Source organism: Danio rerio, chromosome 11 (genome assembly GCF_052040795.2).
Source record: "Danio rerio strain M-AB ecotype USA chromosome 11, GRCz13ab, whole genome shotgun sequence".
Lineage (NCBI taxonomy): Eukaryota > Metazoa > Chordata > Actinopteri > Cypriniformes > Danionidae > Danio > Danio rerio.
The window spans coordinates 23,961,169-23,988,351 of NC_141031.1; the positions used below are offsets into that span (position 1 = coordinate 23,961,169).

Here is a 27,183-nt window from a genome sequence, read left to right on the forward strand (position 1 = left end):
ACTCACACAGCTGATGCTCCTCATGTACTCGTTACACTCACATATATACAGCTTGCTTTGACACTCACATGTCTGAGTCTTGTTTGGTTAACACCCTTTAACATTACAAAGCATTCCCTGATATAGTTTCCATGTGCTTTGACCCTTGCTTTGTTTTATCGTTTACCCTGTCTGCCACCTGTATTGACCATCTGTTTGTTACCTGACGATGCCTCCGGATTTCCTTGTTTTTACCGCTTTGTGCCTGTTTTTGATTATTGCCTGTCTGACCACAATTTTTCATAAAACCTGCTTAAGGATCCTCATTTCGTTGTCACTCGACTCCCTTGTGGTTACAGCATGATCCAAGAATAATACAAATGACTGTTTTTGTAAATTGAGAAAACAGTTATATCTTTCCATATTAAATACACAGAGTAGCAGACAATCTCTGTCATGCTGTCTTTTGTTTGGAGGCAGTGTCTGATGTTTGAGAAGATGATTGTGTTTTGGAAGGTAGCTTTACAAAATCAATCAGAGGATGGACTTTCACTTTTATCCCACAAATAGGATGGTGTGAGATGAAATTAATTGACAATGGTTAGTCTGGTTATCCAATCACATTATCTCTTGAAGCAAAAACACATGAATATTTTGATGTAAATTAAGGAATTTCTTTGCCAATCCCATTTTTTTTTTTTGTTTAAAAGACATCTAAATATTTTTGTTTGTTCAAAAGACATCTAAAATACATCCAAACCTAGACACCTAGTCTTTGCTAAAACTAGGCTAAATTTTACTGTCAGTGAAAATCGAATAGACGTCTAATAATAGTCCAGAACTAGACTAGTCATACAATAGACAGATTAGACAGAATATATTCATTCCTGTCTACTTGATGACTAGTCTATTTTTGGACTGTTATTAGACATCTATTACATTTTGACATCAAATTTAGCCTTGTTTTAGCCATGACGTCTATGTTTGGACATCAAAAGGTGGGATCTAAGTTTATGTGCATATCCTTTTAACTAATTACAAATTTGAATGCATAAATATGCATCTATTTATGCACACATAGACCAATTTCTTTATATAAACAATAACACACATAGTTAACATTCAATTTGTGGACTAGGGCCAAGTCGGACCCATCACTCTGGTGCCCCGGGCTCTTGCAATTAGTTAGAAAAATTTCAAATTGAACCAAAACAAATCATTACAATTGGCTTAAGATTGACAAGCAAATTCGGAACACTGCAACCAGCAGAACCTGGTAAGTTTAAACAAATAATAAAAAACTATTTGCACTTAATTTATTTGTACATAATCTCATTTTATTATTATTATTCATTTTTTATTTGTGTATTTGCACAGTCACTGTCAATTAGTTGCACTGTGGAAATTTCTGTCATGAAAACAAATTTCACGTCTGTGTAAACATACCTGGCAATTCAGATTCTGATTATTATGCATATTTTTTGCATTCACGTGCATCTTGCAGTTTCCACTGAGTGTTTCTTTTAATGCAATACCCTAAAATGTGCATTCAAATAGCTGGATGGAAGCACAGCTGCTGTAATGTACCAACACAAAGGCTCTCTTACTTGAATTGAGGGTCTTTTGTGTAGCGTGTCTTTGCCAGGAACCTCTCAGCTAGTTTCTCTAGGTTGCGGGAGTAGTCCATCTCAATCTCTGCCTTCTTGCGGAAGAAGTCCTGCAGGTCTTGCAGGAGCTGCACACGGAGCTCACATTGCTGGTCCAAACACTTAAGCTGTTCCACCAACTGAGCTCGGATCTCTGCCAATCACAAAAGGAGAAGAAGACACTGAGTTATTACAATACTTCAACGTGGATATGGTGGATAAAGGTGCTTAGAATCATTTGAGAGTTTTGCAAAACTAGCACATTAGATGTTCATTGTCAAAATCTACACTTCATAATTGTTGGAAAAGCTGAATTTTGCAGACCATTACTCCAGTGTCTTAAATGTTCTTGAGTGAGAAGTTATTTCAATATGCTAATTTGGTGCTCAAGAAACATTTATTATTATTTGACTGATTAAAATAATATAGTTATATTTATTTAAGTTGTCACTATTATAGTTTTAAAATTAATGAAAATTTTTTTTTTTTTAAATATCTGTTTAAGGTTTTAGCTTGTTATTATTATCTTCCCCAAACATATTGAAACAACATACATCTACTAAATGGTTCCAAAAACCATAAAATATACAATCAGCAAGGGTCATATGTGATGATTCCTTATAACTCGTGTGTCTTTATCCTAAGTTACAATTTTCTATCATAAATCAAGTATGCCTCATTTTAAGTCCCCAAAATGTGATCAGTAAGTGTCAAAGATTTTCCTGTAATTTGAAATCAAAGCAGTTAATGTATTCCTCTTAATGTGGGAAATGATTTTCTTTAGAAATTGCACAAAATAAAAAGAGAAGAAGAGAAACAGCTGGTAAATCTCCTCTATGAGTCAAAGTGCATTTCAAGGCACACTTAGCAAATGCAGGAATTCTGCAGAAGTCTGTTTTTTTCTATTATTATGCAATGGAAACTCATTTTACATTAAACATCATGATCATTCTGTGATCTAGTTAGAAAAAAAACTTTATCCTCATTTCACAATCCTGTCTATGCTGCTTGAGCCTAGTTCCTCGTTCCCCAAAACAAAGACAAAAATAGCTGTCAGCGAGACATTTCAGTCTTCTATGCAAAAAAGAGCAAGTTTTACAAGTTTTCATAAATTCATTTATTACCACAAACTTGCACAACAACACACAGATATGGTCAGGAGATGTTTTAAACCGAGGTCCGTCACACACTCAGACACACACACATTTATCCAAGCTAATCACTCTTCATGTCCGCTGCATCTCTCTTTCTCTCTGCCCAACATCCATCGAGCACTCAAGCATGTCTCCAAATTAATTTACTCTCCTCTACCCCGACAGCCTATTGAAATATTGAATTATAATGTTTACGTGAGCCCTTTGGGAACATTGGATCTATGGATGCACCTACTTTTCCTGCATACTAAAGTGCCAATTAAAATAAAAAAATATGAAATTTAGCAGAGCCATTTAATTTTGTATGATTTGTGGCAGCAATACAGAAACCTTCCCTCAAGCAGCATTTACAGTGCATTATTGCTCAAAAGTTTCAGAACAGTACGATTTTAATAAAAACGTTTTAAAAGCTCAGCTCATTCAGCTCATCATTAATGTATTTATTTGATCCGAAATACAGTATAAACGGTTATGTGTGGTTATTCATTTTATATATTTTATAAACCCCATACATAAAAAAGTTATACAAAACAATTTTGTTACATAGATATTTAAAATAATTTGTATAATATACTAATACATTTTATAACTAAATTTAAACCAACTTTTCTTAAATGTATGCATGCAAGTGCGTATTTTTTATATACATAATAAATATACATATCACACACACACACACTGACACACACACTGACACACACACACACACACACACACACACACACACACACACACACACACACACACACACACACACACACACACACACACACACACACTCATATTATGCCAAAACAATCTTTTATTTTGGACTGGATTTAATTTTGCTCCGCATTATTTAAAATATAATTAATTCCTGTAATTTAAAAAAGAATTTTCAGTATTATTAGTGAAACATGCTCCTTCAGAAATGATTATAATATGATCATTTGAGCTCAAGAAACATATTTTTATTTTTATTTTAAAAATTGGATGGAAACTGATCCACTATCACTCAAAGGTACAATTAAAGAATGTACTTTTGTTCATTAACGCCACTTTAAATTCCTCTATATTGACAGAAAAGACATTTAAATGTCAGATAAATAGTGTATTTCTGAACTTTCTATTCACTGGAAAAAAAAAAAAAAAGTAAACTGTATCAGTTTCCACAGAGCTATGAAACAGGAAACAAAAATGTATAATTTTAAAAGTCATCATTAATAATCAAGTACCAATAATAAATTATCATAACAGAACAGCAAATTAACATATTATAATGATTTCTAAAAGATCGTGTAACACTTAAGACTAAACTAATCTTAGAATCACAGGAATATATGACATTATAAAACATACCGGAATCAAAAACATTAAATATTGCTTCACAATAATACTTAACCATCAGTTATGATTGTTTACAGCTCCAAGATCACATTACATTTGATGTTTTAATGCCAAGTCTTGAGTTAGCAGTCAAACCAGTGTTACGGGTGATCAAAAACAAACAAACTGAGAATCAACAGTACCTTTGCATTTCCTGCTATAGAGAAATCGGATGACTTTTGCCTCCATATGTACTAACTATCCCAGAGAGAGAAGCCCGGTGCGGGTCTGACAGTCTCGGGGCGATGAAACCCAACTGTCCCGACTCTATTGTGCTTTTGCGCTGAGAGCACACTTTCAGTCTGACATCACACAGAAGTGGGATTTCCACATCCACAGAGTCAAACACAACAAAGTCACTCCAGTACCAACTGTATGGGCTTTACTCACTTCATGTGACTCGCTGAGATGATTTTATTTTTTCTTAAGTCTGCTTAAATAACTACCCAGGCCTTCTTTCTGACATGCCAACATGTGTCAGTACCAATGACACGTGTAATTTTCTGCCCTCTGTATAATTTATGATGGTAGGAGGAAATGGGACTGGTGACGCATCGAAATGCCGAAGCTCTTTAAAGAAGCCCTGTAATTTTAGTAAAAAAGCAAAGCGTCTACAAACACGCACAGGCAGAGTAGGGTCAGTGACACAGGCAGGCATCAAGCATTCATGGACTTAATAGTGCAGTTATCAGCTTAGTGTTTGATATTTACTGAGATGAACGTGTTGACACAAAGGAATGTGTGTTTTGATGTTTGAATGGGAATACTTTAAAATGAAAAAAAAAGGGTAAATTAAGTACATTGGCTTTTCAAATTGTGAAAGAAAAAAATGAAATATAAATGAAAATAAAAACAAAATGTACAGCATTTTTTAAAATACAAACATTGAAAATTTAATTAATTAATAAAAAAATAAAACAAAATATAACGAATTTATGAGTAAAATACAAACTAAATGCCTCAAAATAAGTATTAAATAAAAAATAAATAGCAAAAACTAATAGTATTAAATAAAAAATATATACCAATGAATAAATATAAAAAATAGATATAAATACATATTAAACACTAAATATCAAGTCAAATAAATAGAAATAATAATAATAATAAAATATTTATAAATATTATTATTTTTGTTATAAATTAATAATAATTGAAAATGAATATAAAATAATAATTTAACAAAATTGTATTAAAATAAAAAGACTTAATAAATAAAACTAAAGTTATAAAATAATAAAACAATACATAAAAAAATTAAAAATAAATCATTAATAATAAAAATGTGTACAATAAAACAAATTAGTATATTAAAAATACTATAAAACAAAACATCTAATAAACAAACAAACTAAACATTCTTTCATTCTGCTCTCAAAATACTGGTTAGAAATCCTAATTATATCTCAATTGCTTTACATTTGACATTTTCTATTCATCACAGTAGAAGTAATTCATTAAATCATGCAAAAGGAGAATGATAACTAGCATTTATCTATAAATGTGCTGTATAGCTCATTTTTGGCTGATTCACATCAATCTAAATTACAGTAATAGAGTGACGCTCAACTTATTGTAGCAGTATGTGTTTATTCATGTCTATGTGCAAACCAAACCGTCTCTGCCAGGCCTTGACAAAATGTTAAGTGAAGGACATGAACCAACAGGGAACCATTTCAGACTATAAAAATTAGGCATGGATCTAATGACAAGTAGCAAGACTATACTAGATAAGTCAAACATAATCTACAAGTATAATTTAAACAGTTTCTGCTAAATGCAATACAAGCTAGAACAAGCATATGACTTATTAAAAGTGATAGTCACTCCTCTATATGTAGAGAAAAAAATGACACAGTATAATCTAACCACATTCACAAGGAAACTCAAGTCAGATGTTGTGAATTTGTCTCAAGGGCTCATAAAATGTTTCCTAAAAGCCTGAGAAATGCTGTGCTACCAATTCTCTGGCCATCCTGCTGCTCTACAAAATCCTTAAAGTGGCACACTACAGGCAAAAACACAGTTCAATTTCAAGTTAAATGTCAATTTTGGTCTTTATAGTCTAATGTCCAAAAAACACATTTCGATGTCTCATCTCCTGTCAAGCTTAATCATTTTTGTCTATACATTCAAATTCATATAAATGTAATATATTTATATATTGCATTTATATATTATCATATTTTTGTCTCCAGCACTAAATTATCAATTTCAACTTTTTTTAAAAATTTAAATCATTTATTTATTTATTTTCTTTTCGGCTTAGTCTCTTTATTAATCTGGGGTTGCCACAGCGGAATGAACCGCCAACTTATCTAGCATATGTTTCTACACAGCGGATGCCCTTCCAGCTGCAACCCATCTCTGGGAAATATCCATACACACTCATACACTACGGACAATTTAGCTTACCCAATTCACCTGTACTGCATGTCTTTGGCCTGTGGGGGAAACCGGAGCACCCGGAGGAAACCCACACGAATGCAGGGAGAACATGCAAACTCCACACAGAAACGCCAACTGACCCAACTGAACCAACCCAACCCAAGCACTACCAACTGCGCCACTGCGTCGCTCAACAGCACTTACAAACAACAAACTTCACAGTTTTATAGACCATTTTAAAGGATGTAAACAAAAACAACGGTCCCAGCGTATTTCCTGTTACATTCTTAATTCAAAAAGAGCCACATATTAATAATTCATGTTATGATGGCTTTTTTAACATTAAGTTATGATTGAATTGCCTCTTGTTACAGCTATGAAATAGTTTGATAACAAGCAGGAAATGTTCACGGGCCAATGACATCACCACATTGAAATGGTCTATAGTTTGGGTTTTTAGGAATGGGATTTGATCATTAACTGAAGGTATTATATTGGTATACTATATACATTTTATTCTACAAAAAAAAAAAAAAACTGTGAATATGTCTTTTTCTGGCTGCTATTGATATTTTTTATAAAAATATTTCTAAATATTGAAGCGGACATCCAATGTTCAGATATTTGTGAACATTTTTCAATTAATGAAAAATAATACAAATGTAATTTATAGATTATGTATTTGTATTTTAAACATGCTATTTTAGGTAACATATAAACTATATATTTGTGATTCTTAATTTAATTAATCAACAGAGAATAACGTGTGGTGTTGTGTTTTTATTTTTTATTTTTAAATTCACTTGTAGTGTCTTGCTGTGAAAAAAACCAAAGCAGGAAAGAGCAAATGTACAGACAAAAACTGAAATTCTTGCTCAAAATAGCGTACTTAAAACTCTCTTTAGCTCCATGTCCACCTCCAGAAGCCGATCTGAACTCTTTTTTGTTGCGCACTATGAATTATTAATTAACCAAAAGCTCTTCAAGTGAAGTGTGTCCTTTGAAAACATTCACTCAGTCCTTGGGCCAGAAACATACTCTCATATATAAATATAAAAAATGGGAAACTGTGGCAATCCTTAGAACTCAAGGAAACAAATGCCTGTGTGATTCAAATGGATGCTTTTATTATTATTCAGGGCACTAGTTATAAAAATGTATTTGGTTAAACTAACTTTGTCAACTTGACAAATGGCCTGATTTGTGAATAAAAAATTTTGTATACTGAGTTGCTGCCATGTGATTGGCTAATGCGAAATTTGCATTAAGCAGTTGGACAGGTATACCTATTAAAGTGGCAAAATTAATTAATTCAAAATTTATTATACAATAAATTGTTTCAAGCTACTTTAAATGTCAATAAAAATCACTTTGTTAAACTGTAAAAAAAGGAAAATGCAATGTTTTATATCAACAACACATATATAACACATACAGAGAGAGTGCGAGATTTACTACTTCACTGTAATTCTAACAACTTCAGTGATTTATTTGTACTAAAGTGCTTGTTTTTCCTTTTGAATAAACGAACAACTACGACTGACCTTGAGTTTAGCGGCCGGTTTGATTGAGGATCATTAGTTGAGCATGTCATAAACATTAATGTGACACGAAAGATTAAACGCTCTTGAAGTAATCAGACAGCAGTGACTCCTGCCTCCTTGAGTGCACATTTGCTGAACAAGCATTATATAATAATATAATTTCATGGCTACACGGTGGCGCAGCTGCTGGCAAACACTCATCGGGACCGTCATTACAGGACAGTGTTGGGTAATACCTGCTGGTCCCCAAACAACAATCATCAGAGCGACCTGCTGAGAGAGATCTGCTCAGTCAGGGTATTACACAGCCATGCATTATTGATTATACTGTCGCAAACGAAAAGGAGTGGGGCAGGAGAGAGCAAAACAGATTGACCGACAAGCTGGCACTGGACAAAGGACTGAAAGATAATCTTGGCCAGAGAAACACACTGTGTGTTGCTTGTGGATCAATGGCAAGTGAGGGAGACTAACAAAAGAGAGAAAAAAATAAACTACATATAATTTTAAAAGTTTAAGTAAGAATTATTAACCCCCCTTTGATTTTTTTTTCTTTTTTTAAATATTTCCCAAATTATGTTTAAAATGTAAAATTTTCACAGTGTGTCTGATATATATATATATATATATATATATATATATATATATATATATATATATATATATATATATATATATATATATATATATATATATATATATATATTTGTTTTCTGGAGAAAGTCTTATTTTTATTTTATTGGGGGGTTTTTTCTTCGCTGGAATAAAAGCAGTTTTTACATTTTTTAAGAACTATTATAAGGTCAAAATTTTTAGCTACTTTGTGCTAAACTTTTATTCAACAGATTACACAACAAACCATCATTATATTATAACTTGCCTAATTACCCTAACCTGCCTAGTTAACCTAATTAACCTAGTTAAGCCTTTAAATGTCACTTTAAACTGTATAGAAGTGTCATGAAAATATCTAGTAAAATATTATTTACTGTCATCATGGCAAAGATAAAATAAATCAGTTATTAGAAATTAACTATTAAAAATATTATGTTTAGAAATGTGTTAAAAATATCTTCCCTCCGTTAAACAGAAATTGGGGGAAAAAAATAAACAGAGGGGCTAATAATTTGGGGGGGGGGGGGGGGGGGGGGCTAATAATTCTGACTTCAACTTTATTAACTTAAAGTACACTCAAAAAAAAAAGATTTTTGCTGCTTGTTCAAACTGCTTATTTAAAATGAGCTAAAACAACACATATCAAGTTATCACAAGTTGTTTTTGGGACAACCTAATTGTTCTATGTTGAATCTACTTAAATTATTATGTAAACTTAATCATTTTAGGTTGGGACAACCTAAATGAATTGTGTAAAACAATGGTCTCAAACTCAAATGGGCTCTGTTTAGCTCCAACCACCTCCAACTCACACCTGTTTAACAGTCTTTTGTAGACTTGAACACCTTGATAAGATGTATTAGCTATTTTGATTAGAGTTGAAACAAAACTGTGCAGATCTGCGGCCGTCCAGGAATCGAGTTTGAGACATAGATCGAGTTTGTAGAACCATAGATTTTTAACAGTGTATTCACCTTATTCTTTGGGTATAAGCGGGGCACCTATTTGAATCTTTTTGACTCGAGACTTCCGGTTTCATTCACTTCCTTTTGTTTTAGACGTTAACAACAGCTAGTTCTGCTGCTTGATGTTGCAAACTGACATTTTCTGATTATATCATTCTGCTTTGTCTGTATAATCATCCAAACACTTGTTTGTAGAGCAAGTAGTTTGATCATTTTCTGGGGTTTATTTTTCCTAGTCATTTCTCCCACAGGCAGCTGAATCTTCTAAAACAATCGCAAAAATGAGCATAGTGCCGCATTGAAGAATAAGGTCAATACTACTAATCTCATTTATGTGTTAGACAGTTTATTTAATGTTGTCATAAATGTTTTTTTAAACACTATTATAAAGTAACAAACACTCAAAAAAACCTCACTGGATGAACTCAATGTAATTGCGGGCAGGATTTACATCAAATAAATTTGATTAGCACCAACTTTTTTTTTTTTAAATTACGCCATTAAATGCAATTGAGTTGGTCCAATGTGGTTTAATCTAATAAAAGTTTAAGTCCAATTGTATTTTTATTTAACTTAAACTCAAAGGTCAGATAATATCATGTATGTCTAATATGTGTCATACATTTCAAAGTCTCTTAGTTTTATTTGAAGTTATCTTAAATAAACAAAAAGAGACATTTTAAAGTATAGTTTATGAGTTCCATATACAGTTGATTGCGACTGATCTAAAAACTCATTTCAGGACAGTTATTGATCACTGAGTAAAGCAACAAACTGCATTTTTGCTAATTAAGCTGCCAACACCTAAAGCATGTGCTTCTGTAAGGTGGTAATCTCAAAACTCTAAGCATTACATGAAAATCTTTTATATCTTTAAACTAAAGTGAAGAATTAACTCTAACAGGTCTTTCTACTAACTTTAAATATCTAAGATTACTTTTATTGTCAACATTTCCCTCACTTAATACATGGGATTGCATAATCCCATTCAAAGGTTGTTGGGAACTAAAAACCAGGTAGTTGAACCAACACAATTCCTTCATGTTGTCCCAACACAAAACACTTAAGGTAACTTAAGGGTTTACAAATTTAAATGGACTGAACATAAAACAAAGAAACTGAGCAAAGAAATCACAAGAATTTTGTTGTTTTAGCTCATTTTAAAAAGGTAGTTTGAACAAGCTGCAGCATTCATTTTTTGAGTGTAGGATGACATTTATTTTTTTATTTACATTATTTATGCATTTTGTATGAGTGTTTGTTTATGTATATTTTTATGACAGTAAAACACATCCTTATTACTGTAGGATAGCCTTTCAATCAAACACATGCATTATTTCTACCTTATCTGCGTTTTTAAAATAAACTGAATAACAGATCTGAATAACAAAACTGAGTGTCATCATTGCCACATGTACTCTGAAAAATGCTGTGTAATCTAATGTGTGCTTGTTAGAACTGCAGTTTGATGGCCAGTGTGCATCAGTAATCTGATGGTGTCGTCTCTTCAAGGCCAAATCAATCCTCCTCCCCTCCTCATCCCAGCTGTCACTTTGTTCATTTTCCTGAGAGCATCTCAGTCGGCTCCCCGAAAAACCCCACCCCAAATCTGTCATATTTCATTACAAGGCCTGGCTAAAGGCTCCAAACTCCAGGCTCGTCGCCAAAGCTTTAAAAGCAAGGAGATCGAAATCACCAGGAGGTCGACGGTAAGACTGCTGTTCTTAAAAACAGAGGCCGTGCTTACTGTCCGCAAACGCCGGGGTGCCGTGGGATGAACAAGGCCAGATTAGTGCTCATAGTGGCACTATAATAAAGCCTCTGCCAGTTTAAGAAACACACTAAGGGAACACGAAAGTGGTTAAAGTGTTGTGAATGCGAAACAAGACACAAACAGCCCAGAAAGTCTGTTGTTTTAACATTAGTCATTCTCACACAGTTGGGAAGTAGATGTCTGAAGTTTTCACCAGCAGGCAAACACTCATTCAGACACTCGTAAATTAAAGACACAGAACTACACTCCTCATGTGCTTTGGTTTTCCGCCGCTCATTTCATAGCAGATGACAAACATCTCAACAAGTTTCAACCTGTCAAACTGAAAGTATATCTAATTCAAAAGTTGGTTAACGACTTTTAAGAGTGTTATAAAGACTTTGCTAAGAATATAAAAACTGAAAAAAGTTTTTGTTTTTAAAATAATGTGAATTTATGGACAATATGGACTGAATTCACCATAATCAACAGTAGGATTTCCACAATGTTGATTTGAGCTAAATTTTCTATTAATTTAATTTACAAAAAAACTATTTTTTAAAATATCTTCCTTTGTGCATCATGAAAGAAAACCATACAGGTTGATGTATGAGCAAATAGACAGAATATTAATTTTTGCTTCTACTACCACTTTTATGGGCCTGATGATGTTCATTCATTCATTCATTCATTCATTCATTTTCTTTCTTTTCAGCTTAGCCCATTTATTAATATGGCGTCGCCACAGCGGAATGAACTGCAGCAGATGCCCTTCCAGCTGTAACCCATCATTAGGAAACATCCATACACTTCCTAGGCATATATATTTAAAGTGAATTTGAACAAAGAAATAAAATCTGACCAAAACTTAGTTGGAGAGGAATTTATTTCAAAAGATTAAAACTGTCCTGAAAAGTTCACCTCTTAAACATATTTAAACTATCAGTGGTACAAAACAGGTGGGTGTGGTTACGAATCTGCTCCTTTTTAAAAATAATAAAAAAACTTTGCTTTAAATATATCAGGCACGGGGTATATTTTTCAATTCATTCATTTATTCATTCATTTTCTTGTCGGCTTAGTCCTTTATTAGTTCGGGGTCGCCACAGCGGAATGAACCGCCAACATATCCATCAAGTTTTTACACAGCGGATACCCTTCCAGACACAACCCATCTCTGGGAAACATCCACACACACATTCACACACACACTCTGCGGACAATTTAGCCTACCCAATTCACCTGTACTGCATGTCTTTTTTCTGTGGGGGAAACCGGAGCACCCGGAGGAAACCCACGCAAAGGCAGGGAGAACATGCAAACTCCACACAGAAACGCCAACTGAGCAGAGGTTCGAACCAGCGACCCAGCGACCTTCTTGCTGTGAGGCGACAGCACTACCTACTGTGCCACTGCCTCGCCAGTATATTTTCCAAATGAATAAAATACTAAGTGATTTTAAAAGTGGTCATTCTCAAATATTTTCCTGAGTATATATAAAATAATGAATCTATCAATAACAAAAAAACTCAACCAAAAATCACTGCACATGTAGACCTTTATGTCATATTAAGCTTTTCTAGTAAACCCTCTAGAAGAATTTTCCTTCAGCAGATATTGTAAGACATGTAGATAAAGCTTTGATAATTATTAAGAAATTTAAATCTTAGACAAAGGATGTTGCAATCTTACCTAAACTTACAACTCAGGCTCATTCTGAAAACGTAGCACTATATACATTCTGGAGTTCGTGAAATAAGTTTCAGGTGCTACATTTTTTTTGCAGTTTTTGTTTTTAAGAATCCACCAGAGGCCGCTGTGTATGCTTTTCGGGATTTCAAATTTCTCTCGTAAGTGAATTCACGCCTGCTGTTCTTGCATAAATCCAGCAGAGGGCACTGTTGACTGACTGAATGACTGACTGATCGACTGACCCACGCAATTCCTTCCCTAAAAACAACCAATAGTGTTTTCAAAAGCACTGACTGACCCAAACACCCACTTCCCTAAACCCAACCGACAGTTTTAAAATGCAATCCAGAAAAAGAAAAGCCCTTACCTGATTTTTACAACGTTTTCAGATTTTACCACATTCTCATCCTGTTTTTTACTTGTTTATTTTAATTTTTGGCTTCTGTAGTTCTCGTACCCGCATTCTGGAACCTTTCTTTGCCAAACTCGAACCCCGCCGTCGTGGTCAACTCCTCTCTGTGTCTCAAGTCCGCCAACGTACAGGGCGAGATAAGTGGACAAACTGGTAACAGCAGGAAAGCCATCCATACAGAGGTAAACGTGTTACGAGCAAACATGAACGATGTCATACTGCCCCGTAGCGTTCGTTTTAAAGACAAAATGCAGTCATAAGTATTTCTGGCTACATAATTTGCGATCTCCAGAAATGTATATAGGGTTACGTTGTCAGAATGACCTTACGTTGCAAACTTACCAGATCATTTTCTTTTCAAATACAGTGGCTCATTAAAATATTTAGCCACGTTTAAAATGCTGATTAGAATTTTATTAACTTTATTGATATGGATCAAATAAATGAATTGTATTTTGCGAACAAACTGCATTAGCTGCTTGTATCAAAGCCAGTGTGTGGGATTTTGTAATAGTAAAGGATTCACACATACTGTATTGTTCATTTGTGCAAACCAACATTGTGCAGCTCTGAGCTTTGCTATTGTCTTTGTAACTTTTATGTGCTACAATAAAAAAAGAGAGACAAATCTGAAAGGGACCAGTTGTTTCCAGGAGGCGGGTTGGATGGCGTACACTACTTGCGTCACCAGAGGCAGCTTGAAGGAAACCATCCATTCATCAGAACAAACAGGAAGCAAAAGGGAGCTGACAGGAAGCCAGTGTGTGCAGCCAGCTATAGAGAAGAGCCAGGCCCCACAATGCAAGAGGAATTGGTCTAAGACTCTTGGGAGAAAGGCAAGAACAGCTGGCTAGGATGAGACCCTGCACCTGAGCACCTGATCAGCAATTTCAGGCCAACTGAGAAACCAAACTAGAAAACTTTCAGGAAACTCACTTTTAGTCAAAGACGACACAGGTCTTCAATTTGATCCGTCTATCATTTTATAAGATATTTTAGCATGGTGGACTCTATTAATTCCAGACATAACCTAATCCTAAAATGAAAGATGGATTCTTTATTTAAGCAAAGAATAGGAAATGGGAGGAAGAGATACAGTTTCAGGAGAGGTAGAGGAAACTGCAAGGATGGGAAAAAAAAACAAACTGTCAGATTTCCCTTGATGCACGCTGAATTTCCCTACCATTCAAGATCCTATGACATGGGAGTGTTTTTGGCTTTTACTAAATGCCTGTTATTTCCATGGCAAAATAACCCTTATTTTACATGAGCTTGCAGTCTCTTTAAACGTGATGCAATACAAAGACAGTGTACCGTAAAATAATGGGAACATCTCCTAAAATGGTCTAATGGTAAAAACAGTACGCATACACAACATGAACATTGTAGAGTGAATTCTTTACTGAAACAAAGTACAAAGTGTGACCAATGTGGCTCTATTCCCAGAACAATTAGCCTCCATTAATTAGGATGAATCTGAAAATCTGCCATGTAAACAGCATTAATATGCAGTTACATTTTGCAACACTACACTTTTATGGACATACTCCAGGTTGGTTTAAAATGGTGTTTTATTTAAAGAAATCTAAATTTACAATGTTTATTTTGCTAATGCACATTGTTATTCCTTAGGTAAACAATTTATCTGTAAGAGTAAATTTGTCTGAAAAAAATGTTTGTTTTGGTAATGTGGACCAGACCAGTATCATATAAGGTGTGTGATCCGTTACCAAGCACTATGTATAGATGGTTGGCGATCAGCTGAGGCCATGTGATTCTTCCTCAGAAACTGATAAGTTGAGTTCGCACAGCTCATCAGAGATACCAAATTTTTAAAAAAAGGAGACTGATTTAAGCAGACAAAATTCAGGTTTAACAAAAATTCCAAACTGTCGTAGTTGAGTCTGGACACCCAGCTAAACCCCCGGGATCTTGGATTGCAAGTTTAGAGGGTTCACGACCTTCTAAACAAACTATTAAATTATCACAACATTTCAGAGACTAAGTAACAAATGTTGAATTGTATTTATGTGGTGTTTGATCTTTATTATGGTTATCTTAAAGAGGAAGGTGATGTGGTGTATTGAGATAATGTGTGTTTGTAATGATTTGGTGCTGGTCTGGCATATTATTGGTTCTTGACAATTATTTATTCTGTGTGATGTTGTATTACGATGACGTTGTTAATATACCTACCGTACTTAAAGCATGCTGGATGGCATTTCTTGATGCTTGCCCTAAAAATATATTTAACACACCTGCTCTCAGAGTGGCAGTCCTACTTCGTTGACGTCCGTTTGATAAAGTCAATCACAATGTGTACATTTTGGTACTTTGGTACTATGGCTTAACCCTTTAGTGGGCATCAAAGCCACCTGCTTGACCTTCTATCTATAGGTTATCATTATTATTTTACTTGCTTATAACTATTTACTGAGTTGTGTCAGTCTATTATTCAATGCAAGATGTGGGCCAAATTATTTATTTTCAAGGAGTGCACCTTAAATGTTTAAGGTCACTTTGAGCACACCCAAACTAGTCCGTTCTCAGAAGCAAAGAAGGGTCAGGGTATGGCTGATATTTGAATAGGAGACCACCTAGAACGGGTGTTCCTAAAGTTTTCAGCCTGTGAGCTTGGTTATAAATATACAACATAAAGGTTGCAACCACAACAATAGGCCAATATTAACACGAGCATATTGACAACCCAAAAAAGTGCAACAGTATAACAACCATATAATTTTTATAGTCACTTATTTATTTGTTTAATTTAATATTAACCTTACATAAAGAGATTGGTGGGCACATCGCTTTCAGCACAAGTGGTTTAATTTTGGAGACCTTCACTCAGAGATCATTCTCAATGTTTAGTTGTGGCCTGTATTTATTTTTAATGTATTCAATTGTCATAAATGTGTCAGAAAGTTGAACCTGGTGCTATAAAAATCAATTTGCTGCATCTGACACTATTGCTGGGTTGTTAATCAAACATAAACACACCATTATTATGAAAAAATTATTGAAAGGCTGATAGCTTTTCATTTGCATGTTGTTGTTTTTAATGTAACTATTAACTACTTTTTTTGTCTGCTGTGGGTTATGGATAAAATATGGTCATTCTAATAGTTGAAAAAAAAATATTTGACTTTTGGAATTCACCAAGGGAACCACTGATCTAGGATACCAATAACAAAAAAAATAAAATAAATAAATAAATAAACAACTGAATTAATCGAAGTGCATTGTATGAATCAAAACCATCAAAAATAAAAGATTTATGCAAACGGCAAATCCTACCTTTAATAGACACGCTTTTTTCTAATATGAGCAACTTGCATCATGGCAAAGTCATAAATTAAAGAATATGTCTTATGCCTATTTTCTGATTCAATAAAAATGTGTCCACACAGTGGTGAAAATATGTGGTAAGCCAACTCAGGATGCATCAGTCTGAAGATGACAAAACCAGGAAGTAGAAAGTCAAAAGAGGAGGAGGAAAACGACTTCAGTTACAAAGCGCCCAATTAATGAATTGAAAGGCTGCTGCTTCTACAGCATTAGTGGGCTATTGTATGTTGCCTATCATTATACTGATGAGGAAGAAATTCATTTATGATTAGCTGCTTTGTGAGAACCATTTCAAGGATCGTGTACTATGACTCTAATGATGTGAAGAGGGACAGGAAGGGGAAAGGCACAGGAATGACAGCACATTGACAAGCCAACACTGACTACACCAATGAGCATCAGAATGAATAAATAAAAGGGGACACGCTCCCATTAGAGAGCAGCTGTCAGGACAAAATAAACATCTTCTTGGTGGAACAAAAGAAAGAGGAAGTGTGTGATGGTGTGACATCGGGCTCAAAAATAAACTCAAGCTGACAGAACATTATCATAGTCTTCAGTCTCCCCAATTTCCATAATCAAAGCCGTTACTGTGGAAACCAGGTTGTACAAGAATGGTGAGGAATGGGGGATTGAAAAAAGAAAAAGACAGACGATGAACTCCCTCGATTAATCATTAAAACATTCAAAGGACATAATTGCTTTATTGTGGCGACCCATATTTCCTCCTCCCCGGCAGCCCTATTTCAGTGTGGATCAGAAAACACACAGTGTGGGTTTTCCTTCAGGAGGGACTATGGGGAGATGGCTTCGTCTACACAGCTGACGTTACTCCATGAGAGCCAATGGAGTGGAAAAACTGTTGTCACCTACTCATCCGTACAAAATAAGGATAGTTCTCTCTCACACACACACATTTAAAAGGAACAATTGGAAACCATAAACGATGGGAAACGTACAGTAATAAAAGCTAATATAAGCAGAGTAATATAAGCCAATATCTGATGTAAATCTTGATTTTGGTAATACTTACAGTATGTTTAGAGGTCTGTTTAATCAGACATTTTTATTTAAGGGTAAGGGGGGTGGGGTCAACCACTTCGGAATATCCTACAACAGGCATGTCACATCAAATAGGTCATATCTGCAAGTAAAATGCACATGAACACCATCATAAAAGGACAGTGGTGTGTCAGTAAAAAAGCTGGTGGACGGAAAGTCTGATTTAAGGATGAATTTGGTGAAATTAAGTATTTTACAGTACAATAACTTCGATCTAGGGCTGGGTGATTTGGCCTAGAATCAGAAAGTTGAACATTTTAACTCGATTACGATTAATGAATGATTATTTTATTTATGTATTTAATTTTTTTGCTCTCATAGTTCACTGACAAGTTTTGTTTGTCATCTGGCGCAGCTTCCAATTATTGTCAATGTAGTGCAAAGTAAAGGCCTGTGCATACTGGGACGCTTTTTGCTTGCGTTTTCCGTCAATGTTTAATGCATCGTGACTAAATAAAGGGTGCCAATGTGATTGGGCACACCATGCTCGTCTTTTTGTTTTGACGCCGCGTCAAAACCTTCTCCTCCAATCAGATTAGCACTTTTGTTCACAACAAGCTGCTAAAATTACAGTAAACTGCACTTGGAGACGCTCAAGTGCAAAACTGTCAATGCGAGCGCACTTTGAAGAAGATGCCCAGAGGTGATATGAATGTGGACCAGCTTATTGCACTGGTAAACAATAATCATTTCTTCATCGCTAGAGCTGGAGCTGCTACCATCCATGCTTGTTCGAGTCACCAGTAACTTTAACAAGCGTGTGAACTTCCTCTCTTCCTCTTCTTCTGTGTTATAAGCTGGTGTCAATAGCTTATAGTTGTGTAGCGCCATCTAATGTCAAGGAGTGATTTTGCATTCTCTTCAGCTTAACGCCAGTGAAAATCTCTTGGGTTTGAATCCGGAAAAACGTCTCGCAAAACCCTGATGATAAACGTAAACGAAAAGCATCCCAAAATCTCAAAAATGAGTCTATCGTCCTAATTGACCAGAGATCAAATGTGGCTGCAAAGTGGCTGCAGAGGTAGAAATCAGCCTTTAACAGAGCAGGATCACGTGACATGTAGGGAAAATAATTGAAAAAATCATCCTGGAAAATTTAGATCGATAGGTTGTGAATACCGAATTTTGATTACTTTTTGATTAATCGCCCAGCCCTAGTTTCATCTACACAAGCTTCCCCTGAATGCACCCTAAAAAGTGGGCAAACTATGCTTGTTGTTCCATTGACTTCAACTTATAATGCAAATGCGGAAGACAGTAAACGCAAACTCATGCAAATTTTGTTGCACAACAGCTTTCAAGTTTGGTGAACTTTGCCCTGTGAATTTGTGAAGACTGATATATGAGAGCATTACTTCCTCTATTATGTAAATTTAGGCAACAAAATGTATAAGAGCAAATGAGTTTAATTTGAAAAACAAAAAACTTATTCAGGTTTTGTGATTGAGATCAGTGGGTTTACCATTCTGGGCCTTGAGATACAACTTGAGATCCAAAAGATTCACGTACCAGTGGAACATTATCATTTCTAATGGATTAAAACAGTTAATAAACTGTAATAAGTTGTTTCATCACACCAAGCTACATTCATTTTATCACCTTAATGTTTTAATCCTTTCTCAGCATGACAGTCTTGATCACTTTAACTATATTGGAAAAAGCCTGTCAGTGTGTCACTAAGAAAGGAAATACATACAGTACTAATGGTTATGATAATAACAGCATATTAACTTTTCATTTAACAATCACCAGTCTGCAGAGTGCCTAAGGAGATCAGTTCACCATATCATGGCACAGGTTCAGGGCATTCCGCTAAAGCTCCAATGAAAACATCTGGATGGTGGAGGGAGGTTCTTCTCGCCCTGTAAGCTTTGTCAGGAATGGACCCAAGGGGAGTACAACCAGCAGGGTGAAATTCCTACTGTAAGGTCCATATCTGTACTGGAGGAGAAGAAATGTTACCCTACATCAGGCTTCTATGGCTCACCTCAGAATTGCTCAGTAGGTCATGTAATACTACATGAAGTAAGAGGAAGTAAGCAAGTGAAACAGACAAAGAAAGACGGCTAAAAATGAAAAATGTTCTCATCAACACTAGCAGATTCCATTTCCTAGTCTAGTCTTGTTTACTGAGGCCTGAGGCCAGGCTTGCTCTGGGCATGAGTGGAAGGGAAATTCTTTGGCTGTAAGAAAAACAGGAGTCAACTGTTACTCTGCTCTACAAGCCGGTGTGAGGCCAGTGACGATGCCTGCCCCAAACTTTACTTTCTCAAGGCTGAAATTCTTTCAGTCGCGACGTCCTCGATCATGCAACACTGGCTTTTATTATCAGGGACTGTGGCGGGACTTCTCCAATTAGCAATTGGCACATGGTTCAGTTAACACTTTTAGCAGTCCTTTTACTAACAGAGGCTACTGAAGAGCAAATTATTGAAAAGTCGTCACAGTCATTTAACATCTCATGTGCTTGACTGGTTTAGCGAGACTGCTTGCAAAGTTCAAATTTTAAAACGATAAACGATAGAATTGAAAGTGGGTGTTCTGTAATAAACGCAAGAAAAAGTGCACTCTAAAATTACTGGAATATTTTAACCTTAACTTAGGTCAAATATGGACAAGCCCAAATGCTGGGGTAAATAGTTCAATTAAATCTATAGCCCAACTTAAAGCCGTTAAAGCAGTTGAGTTTGACCACATTTTAGCCAAAATCAGGTTAAACTAATACAGCATTATTTTAAATGTACTTGCTGGGGGAAGCAATAGCTTATACATGGATGAAATTATATGAAAACATTTTATATGGAATAACAAGCACTCCTGACTCATTCACAGTAAGACCAGGAATGCCTAAGGAAACAGGATTAAAGTTCTGGATAAATACCAATGATAGGAAAATTCCCATTTTGAGGAACAGATCTACGTTTAAACATTTAACATAAATGTTGGAAATGTTTTTAAAAGTCTCATGTGCTTATCTTTGATGCATTTATTTTATCAAAAGTAAAGTAAACTTGTAAACCTGTACACTGTACAGCTGCTTTTACACAATCTTCATAGTAAACGCGCTACAGTCTATAAATAAACATTAATTAAACTGAATTAAAAAAACCTTTTAAATTGTTTAGAATCTTTTAATCATTTGAATATGTTTTAAATGTAATTTTTTTTCTCTGATACATTTGACTCTTTGATTCTTTTATCAATCAAAATGACAACATTTGTTTGAAATGCATTGAATAAACAAAGTAATAGTCTTTACTGTCACTTTTGAACTGTACTGACTGTTTAACTTTTTAAAAAGTACTGTACATGAAACATTCTTGTTATTAAATCACAAAGTAACCCTCAAAGTATCCTCAGAAGCAGCAAAAACACTTAAACTACATGTCACAGTCAGGTTTGAGCGTATTTTTCTTTGAACATTTTGTGTTTTTTTAATCTCTACTTTGACAGTAGCCAAACAGGATTTGTTCGAATAACATGGCTAGAGAAGCACCATTAGCATACTGAACCACATTTTTCTTACACAAGTTCTTATTAAATGTATTTTGCTATCTATGACATCGCTGGAGGAGAAGCAGAACAAATTAGCTCAGCAGATGATGGGCTTCTTAATAGACAGAGAACGAGAGGGGTAATGTGTTTCACAAGTTGCTGAATGTTTTTCTTAAATGTAAGTTTTTGCAAATTTTTTTCCCTACTGCTGTTTCATCAGAATATATTCTTGCTTAATCGAGAAAAAAAACTGAAAGTGAGACAATTTATCATTGTAGTTGTTAAGCTGCACAGTGTATTATTATGTTTGCTGGTAAAGAAAGAAAACGCTGAGATGATTCTCCTATAGCCTGACACCAAGACCAAAGCAAAGCAATAACAAAAAAGAAAACACAGAAAGAAATCAGCTTTTTTTAACCTCAACCTGTAAATGCCTAGCCACAAATTCTGCCTCATTTGTTGACTCAGTACTATATGAATGAATATGAAGGGTTAGTTCAATTATATAAACAACTATTCTGTCATCATTTACACCCCCTTGTATTGCTCCAAACCACATTTAAAACATCTTCTTTTGTGTTCCACCGAAATGAAAACATAGGTTTGGAATGACATAAGGCTGAGTAAATGATGACAGACTTTCAATTACTGGTGAAATATCCCTTCAAATCACAGCTTAACTTGGCTAAAAGCTTGTATTTCCACAGATTACCTGCAGCTGCCAGAGAAAATTGTTAGTTCTTGTGAATTATCTTCTTTCTCTGTATGGCTGGAAGATCTGGTGGCTGCATTAAAATGTCTGGTTAACAGGTTAACCAGGTCTTTTCTCCATTTCCAGCCTCTTCCATTCAACCTTTATAAGACTAATGCATTTTCCTTCCTATAGGGCCACTTAGGGTTGAGGTTACATGTGAGCCTGGCCATTTTCAATCAAATCATTGAGGAAACCCTATGTAACCTTCCATCTTCTCAAATATAGGAATAACTGTTCACATTTACCAGCTCTGCCCTTTTCTTCTGATATCCAACCAATGAAACAATGCACATTCCTGACACAATTCCCTGAATAATATAATCTAACTCCTTTCTATACATTAAAATGTTGGGTAGTTGCAATCTAAATTTTGGGGAAAAAAATGGATAAACCCAACCTCTTGGTTACATTTTTAAATTACATTTTAACACAACTGTAATCAAAAAAGTTGGGTTTGTCCATGTTTTACCAATTCCAGTCTTACTGAATTAACTTATGAATTGGTATTATATTATTTTGATGGTTCCTTTAACGCATTTTGTTGAATGTAAGTTGAATTTCATCTACATGCCAACTAATTCTAATTAGATTATAAGTAGAATGTTGGGTTGGGGTTAGGGTTAGTGTTAGTGTAAGTTGACATGTACTTGCCAAGTTTCTTTTAGTCAAATGTCTGTTGTATCAGCAGATATTAACAAGACAGTCTAATAATACTCAAATGAGAATGAATTGGCATGTAGTAACAAATGCAACTTTTAGTCAACAAAATGTGCAATAGGGACCATCAAAATAAAGTGTTACCTATGAATTATGAACATATGAAGGAACTAAAATTTGAGTTTTAAATAGCAACTTATTAAAGGGACAGTTCATACATAACTGAAAATCCTTTAGTCACCCTTTAATTGTTCAAAACATGTTAGAATTTCTTTCTTCTGTTGAACACTCATGCACAACAATTATATTTTGAAGAAAGCTGGTAACATGTAAATATTAAGTTCTATTTTATCTGTTTGTCCTACTATGGAAGTCAGTAGTTACAGGTTTTTAGCTTTTTTTTTTCAAAATATCTTCTTTATTGGGCTTTAAAATCCCACTCCATCACTTTGCTTACTTGATAACCCCACAGAAAATCTTCCTAGAAAGTGAAGAAACACACTTTTAATTTCCCTCACTATTGCCAAAAAAACATTTTAATAAACTGGAAACAAAATAAAATGCATTAATATTAACCACTCAACCAATTTCCTTAAATAATTTATTACATTCAAAATAATTACATTCACACATAAAAATGTGCATCTTTATCAACATCTGGAATCCCATTCTTCAATATCTTATATATTTCAACCACTCTGAACTAAACCCACCCACTCTTCCACACACAACCTTGCTTTCTGTCACAATTCACATTTATTTTTTTTCTCTTAATTGTAATTTCTTATAATTTAGGATCCTTCTCTCTTTAACTCCATAACACTCACATACTAACACCAAGGGCTGCACAATATCATTTCAGCATCAATATCGCAATGTGTGCATTCAAAATAGTCACATCACAGGATTTGCAATGTTGAGTTAGGATTATATTTAATCATCAATAAAAGGCCCTTTTACACAGTGATGCGGGTAATTATCTGGAAAATTACAAGAACGACTTTGCTTGTATTTGTAAACATAAAAGAGGTCTGGCTTTTGTCGATTTCACTTTTATCTAAAGCTTTAGCATTCATGCAGCTGCTTTATCCCAGAAACATCCAAAGGCTGAAGTGCCAGCCGCAGCTAAATGTTTACACATTTGACAACATTACAAATTCTGTGGATGGATAAGCATTTTGAGCAACTTCGATGGAAACATAGAGGAACACTTTAGCATGTCGAGATGTACATAATATGTGTGTGTGCTGGCGCTCACCGGAGAACTCCACTTTATGTGCACATGGGTCAAACAACTGAATCAGAGCTTGAGAGGAAAACAAACAGCGGTTTATCATGAGCATTTTATTGATAATTTTTTACACCGTTGGCATTTAGATGGAACATAGAAACATTATATAAAGAAACATCTAGCAGCTAAATGTGTCTGGAAAAATATTCAATGGCTTTTATTTTCATAAACAGTGCGTAAGTGAATGCATCTGAATTTTCTGGCAATTTTCCGTCTGCGTTCACACAGCGCAGCATTCCGGCAAGTTACCGATAATGTTACAATTTCTCTTGTAACATTAACTTTCCGAATTTACTTGTGAAAGGGGCAAAAGACTGTGCAGTGTTATTTTACATCACATTTGATTATGCAGTTACTGTACCTGTATATCTGACTACTGTTTGACTAAGAAAACAGTATAGCACTGCTTATTTCACCTTTATCTTAGTTATTCATCCTTGCAATTTGTTCGATTCACTCTGCTACGAAATGATCCCAATTAATCTAAATTAATAATAGAGCTCATCTGCTGAAATCCTATTCAAATCGCAATTTACATTGCAGAAAAAAGAAATATCGCAATGTTAGATTGTTTCCAATATGGTGCAGCACTACTAACACTTCATCATAATTACATACATATATATTTAATCTCAATTTGTTTCATGTTTATTGTTAAACCTACTTTGTGTATTTTGTCTTTGTTGAAAATATCTTCTTTAGTTTTCAACAGTAAAAGCAAACTCAAAAGGTTAAGAACCACTTGAGGGTGAGTAAATAACAATAAGCAATTGTTTGGGTGAACTCTTAAAAAAATTTAAATATGCAAAAAAATAAAAATAATGATAGGATCTAATTAAAGAATCAAATGGCTACAACTATCCCAAGGAAACACTCATATAAATACAATATACTGTAGAAATATTATGAGTAGTTTGGTAATTTGCCAATCTGAACGCAGCCAACACACTGTTTTATACTGCATGCATACAGGATTGTTTTTAAAGAGCAAACATGATGTTGCTGATCTGCTTTTGGCTGTAATAAGGAACTGACCTTCTGTCAGTCTTCAGAGCTTGTTTCGCTGGTGCCACTTCCTTACCCCACCCAGCCTCACCAGCCCTCCCCGGACCCAATGCCATGAGCGAACACGGCCATCTGTGCTGCAGTCTGGTCCCCTGTTCCTCTCTCTCTGCAGTGCCACATACAGCATCCCTCCGACTACACACGGCAAAATCAACCAGCCATCTGGCAAGATAGATACCGTGGCCAGGAATTATGGGATGCCATACTGAGGCTCCCACAAACTAATTTAACATGGCCAGGTTAGCATGGAAAAGGTGCGGGGAAATCTAATAATAAACTAATTAAAAGCCTTAGAGAGTATCAGACTGTACAGAAGGGACTATTGGAAAGGCAAGCATTGAAATTACTAGGGGGTTGGTCACATAAGCTACTTCAACATCTATAAACATGAATAATTGAGTCGTGTGGTTTGATAAGAAGAGAATGGGAAGAATAAGAGGTTATAATTAAATAATTGCATCACAAAAGAAGGTGATAACAAAGATGCTAAATCAAAGGACAAGGTTTAATTATTGGTGACAATCAAAACAATGCAACCAAAGTCAAGGCAAACCAAAACATGGCTTAGGCACAAGTCCACAAAGCAATGCACAAAAGGCTCATAACTGTTTAGCAACCACATGCCAATGTCCTGTCAGCTAGAGCTGCACAATATATCGGTTCAGCATCGATATCACAATCACAATGTGTGTATTCGCAATAGTGACATTGGAGGATCTGCAATACTGAGTTTGGATTATAGCTGATCAGCACAACAGTTAAAAATACATGATATTTGTGGAGTCGTTGTAAAGTATAACCAGAACACAGCAAAAATGTATAATTTGCCAGTGTTTTAAAGGCATTTCAAGAGAATTGGGCACAAAAAAGAACACTCATAATTAGGGCTGTGCTGATAAAATGGTATTGGTTTTTTTTGTCCAAAAACTATTGTCAATAACGATAAGAAAAAAGTTTGGTATGTAGTTTCGGTATGAAGCACTATAGTTTATTATAATGTCTCCGCTAAGCATGCACCTTGGAAAAAATGCCAATAATGCCAACTGGGTTTCCAAATAGAGAGCAATGTGCACATAACCACTCATAGTGTCCAGGCAAAACTAGTTGAATGCAGCGAACACATGCAATTCATCTGCTTCACACTTTGTATGGAATATACACATTTCAGTAATAACGGCAAACTAATTACCTCAGACAAACACAGAGCATGTGCCGTGACAAGAAGCAGCAAGGAGATATTAGATAAAAAAGGGGTAGGGATATCAGCAGAGTGGCTTTTTCGTTTCTTTTCTTTCTGTCTGTTTTGTAGTAATGTTGATAAATAAAATGAAGTGGTTAAATAATAAAAATATCCTAAAAGATTGTAAAAAATATTCATAAATTATCAATACCGAATGATATAAAATATTATATTGCGTTTTTTTTTTTTTTTTTTTGCTGTATCGCCCAGCCCTACTTGTAAATTTAATAAAGATTACTTTTACTGAATTAATACAATGAAGGCAATGCAGTTTCTGTACCTGAATACTGTTTTACTGTGCGGAAAACCTTAAAGCACTGTTTATTTTTATTTTTTATTGCTCTATTGAAAATTTATATATATATATATATATATATATATATATATATATATATATATATATATATATATATATATACATTATTTACATTTTTACAAAATCATTTCTTTCCAAATAGCTACTCAAGCTACATTATTCGTTGAAATTGTATTCACATTAGGGCTGCTCAATTATGGGAAAAATGCTAATCATGATTATTTAGGTCATAATTGTAATCACGATTATTCAAGACGATTATCAGTTGAAGTCAAAATTATTCACCCTCCTGTGAAATTTTTTTTTTTGTATAAATATTTTCTTAAATTATGTTTAACAGATATAGGAATTTTTCACAGTATTTCCTATAATTTTTTTTTTATTCTGGAGAAAGGCTTATCTGTTTTAATTTGGCTGGAATAAAAGCAGATTTTAATATTTT

General features: G+C 34.6%; 1 protein-coding gene across 11 annotated transcripts in view; it reads right to left on the reverse strand.

Annotated features, from left to right (window-relative positions):
• srgap2 (SLIT-ROBO Rho GTPase activating protein 2) overlaps positions 1-27,183 on the reverse strand; it is a 170,828-nt gene that overhangs the window by 81,925 nt on the left and 61,720 nt on the right. For 9 of the 11 annotated variants that reach the window (XM_087272423.1, XM_087272420.1, XM_087272427.1 and 6 more), the window contains 1 exon segment: positions 1,587-1,779. In XM_087272423.1, the coding sequence (XP_087128549.1) occupies positions 1,587-1,779 (193 nt within the window). 11 annotated transcript variants of the gene reach the window in all.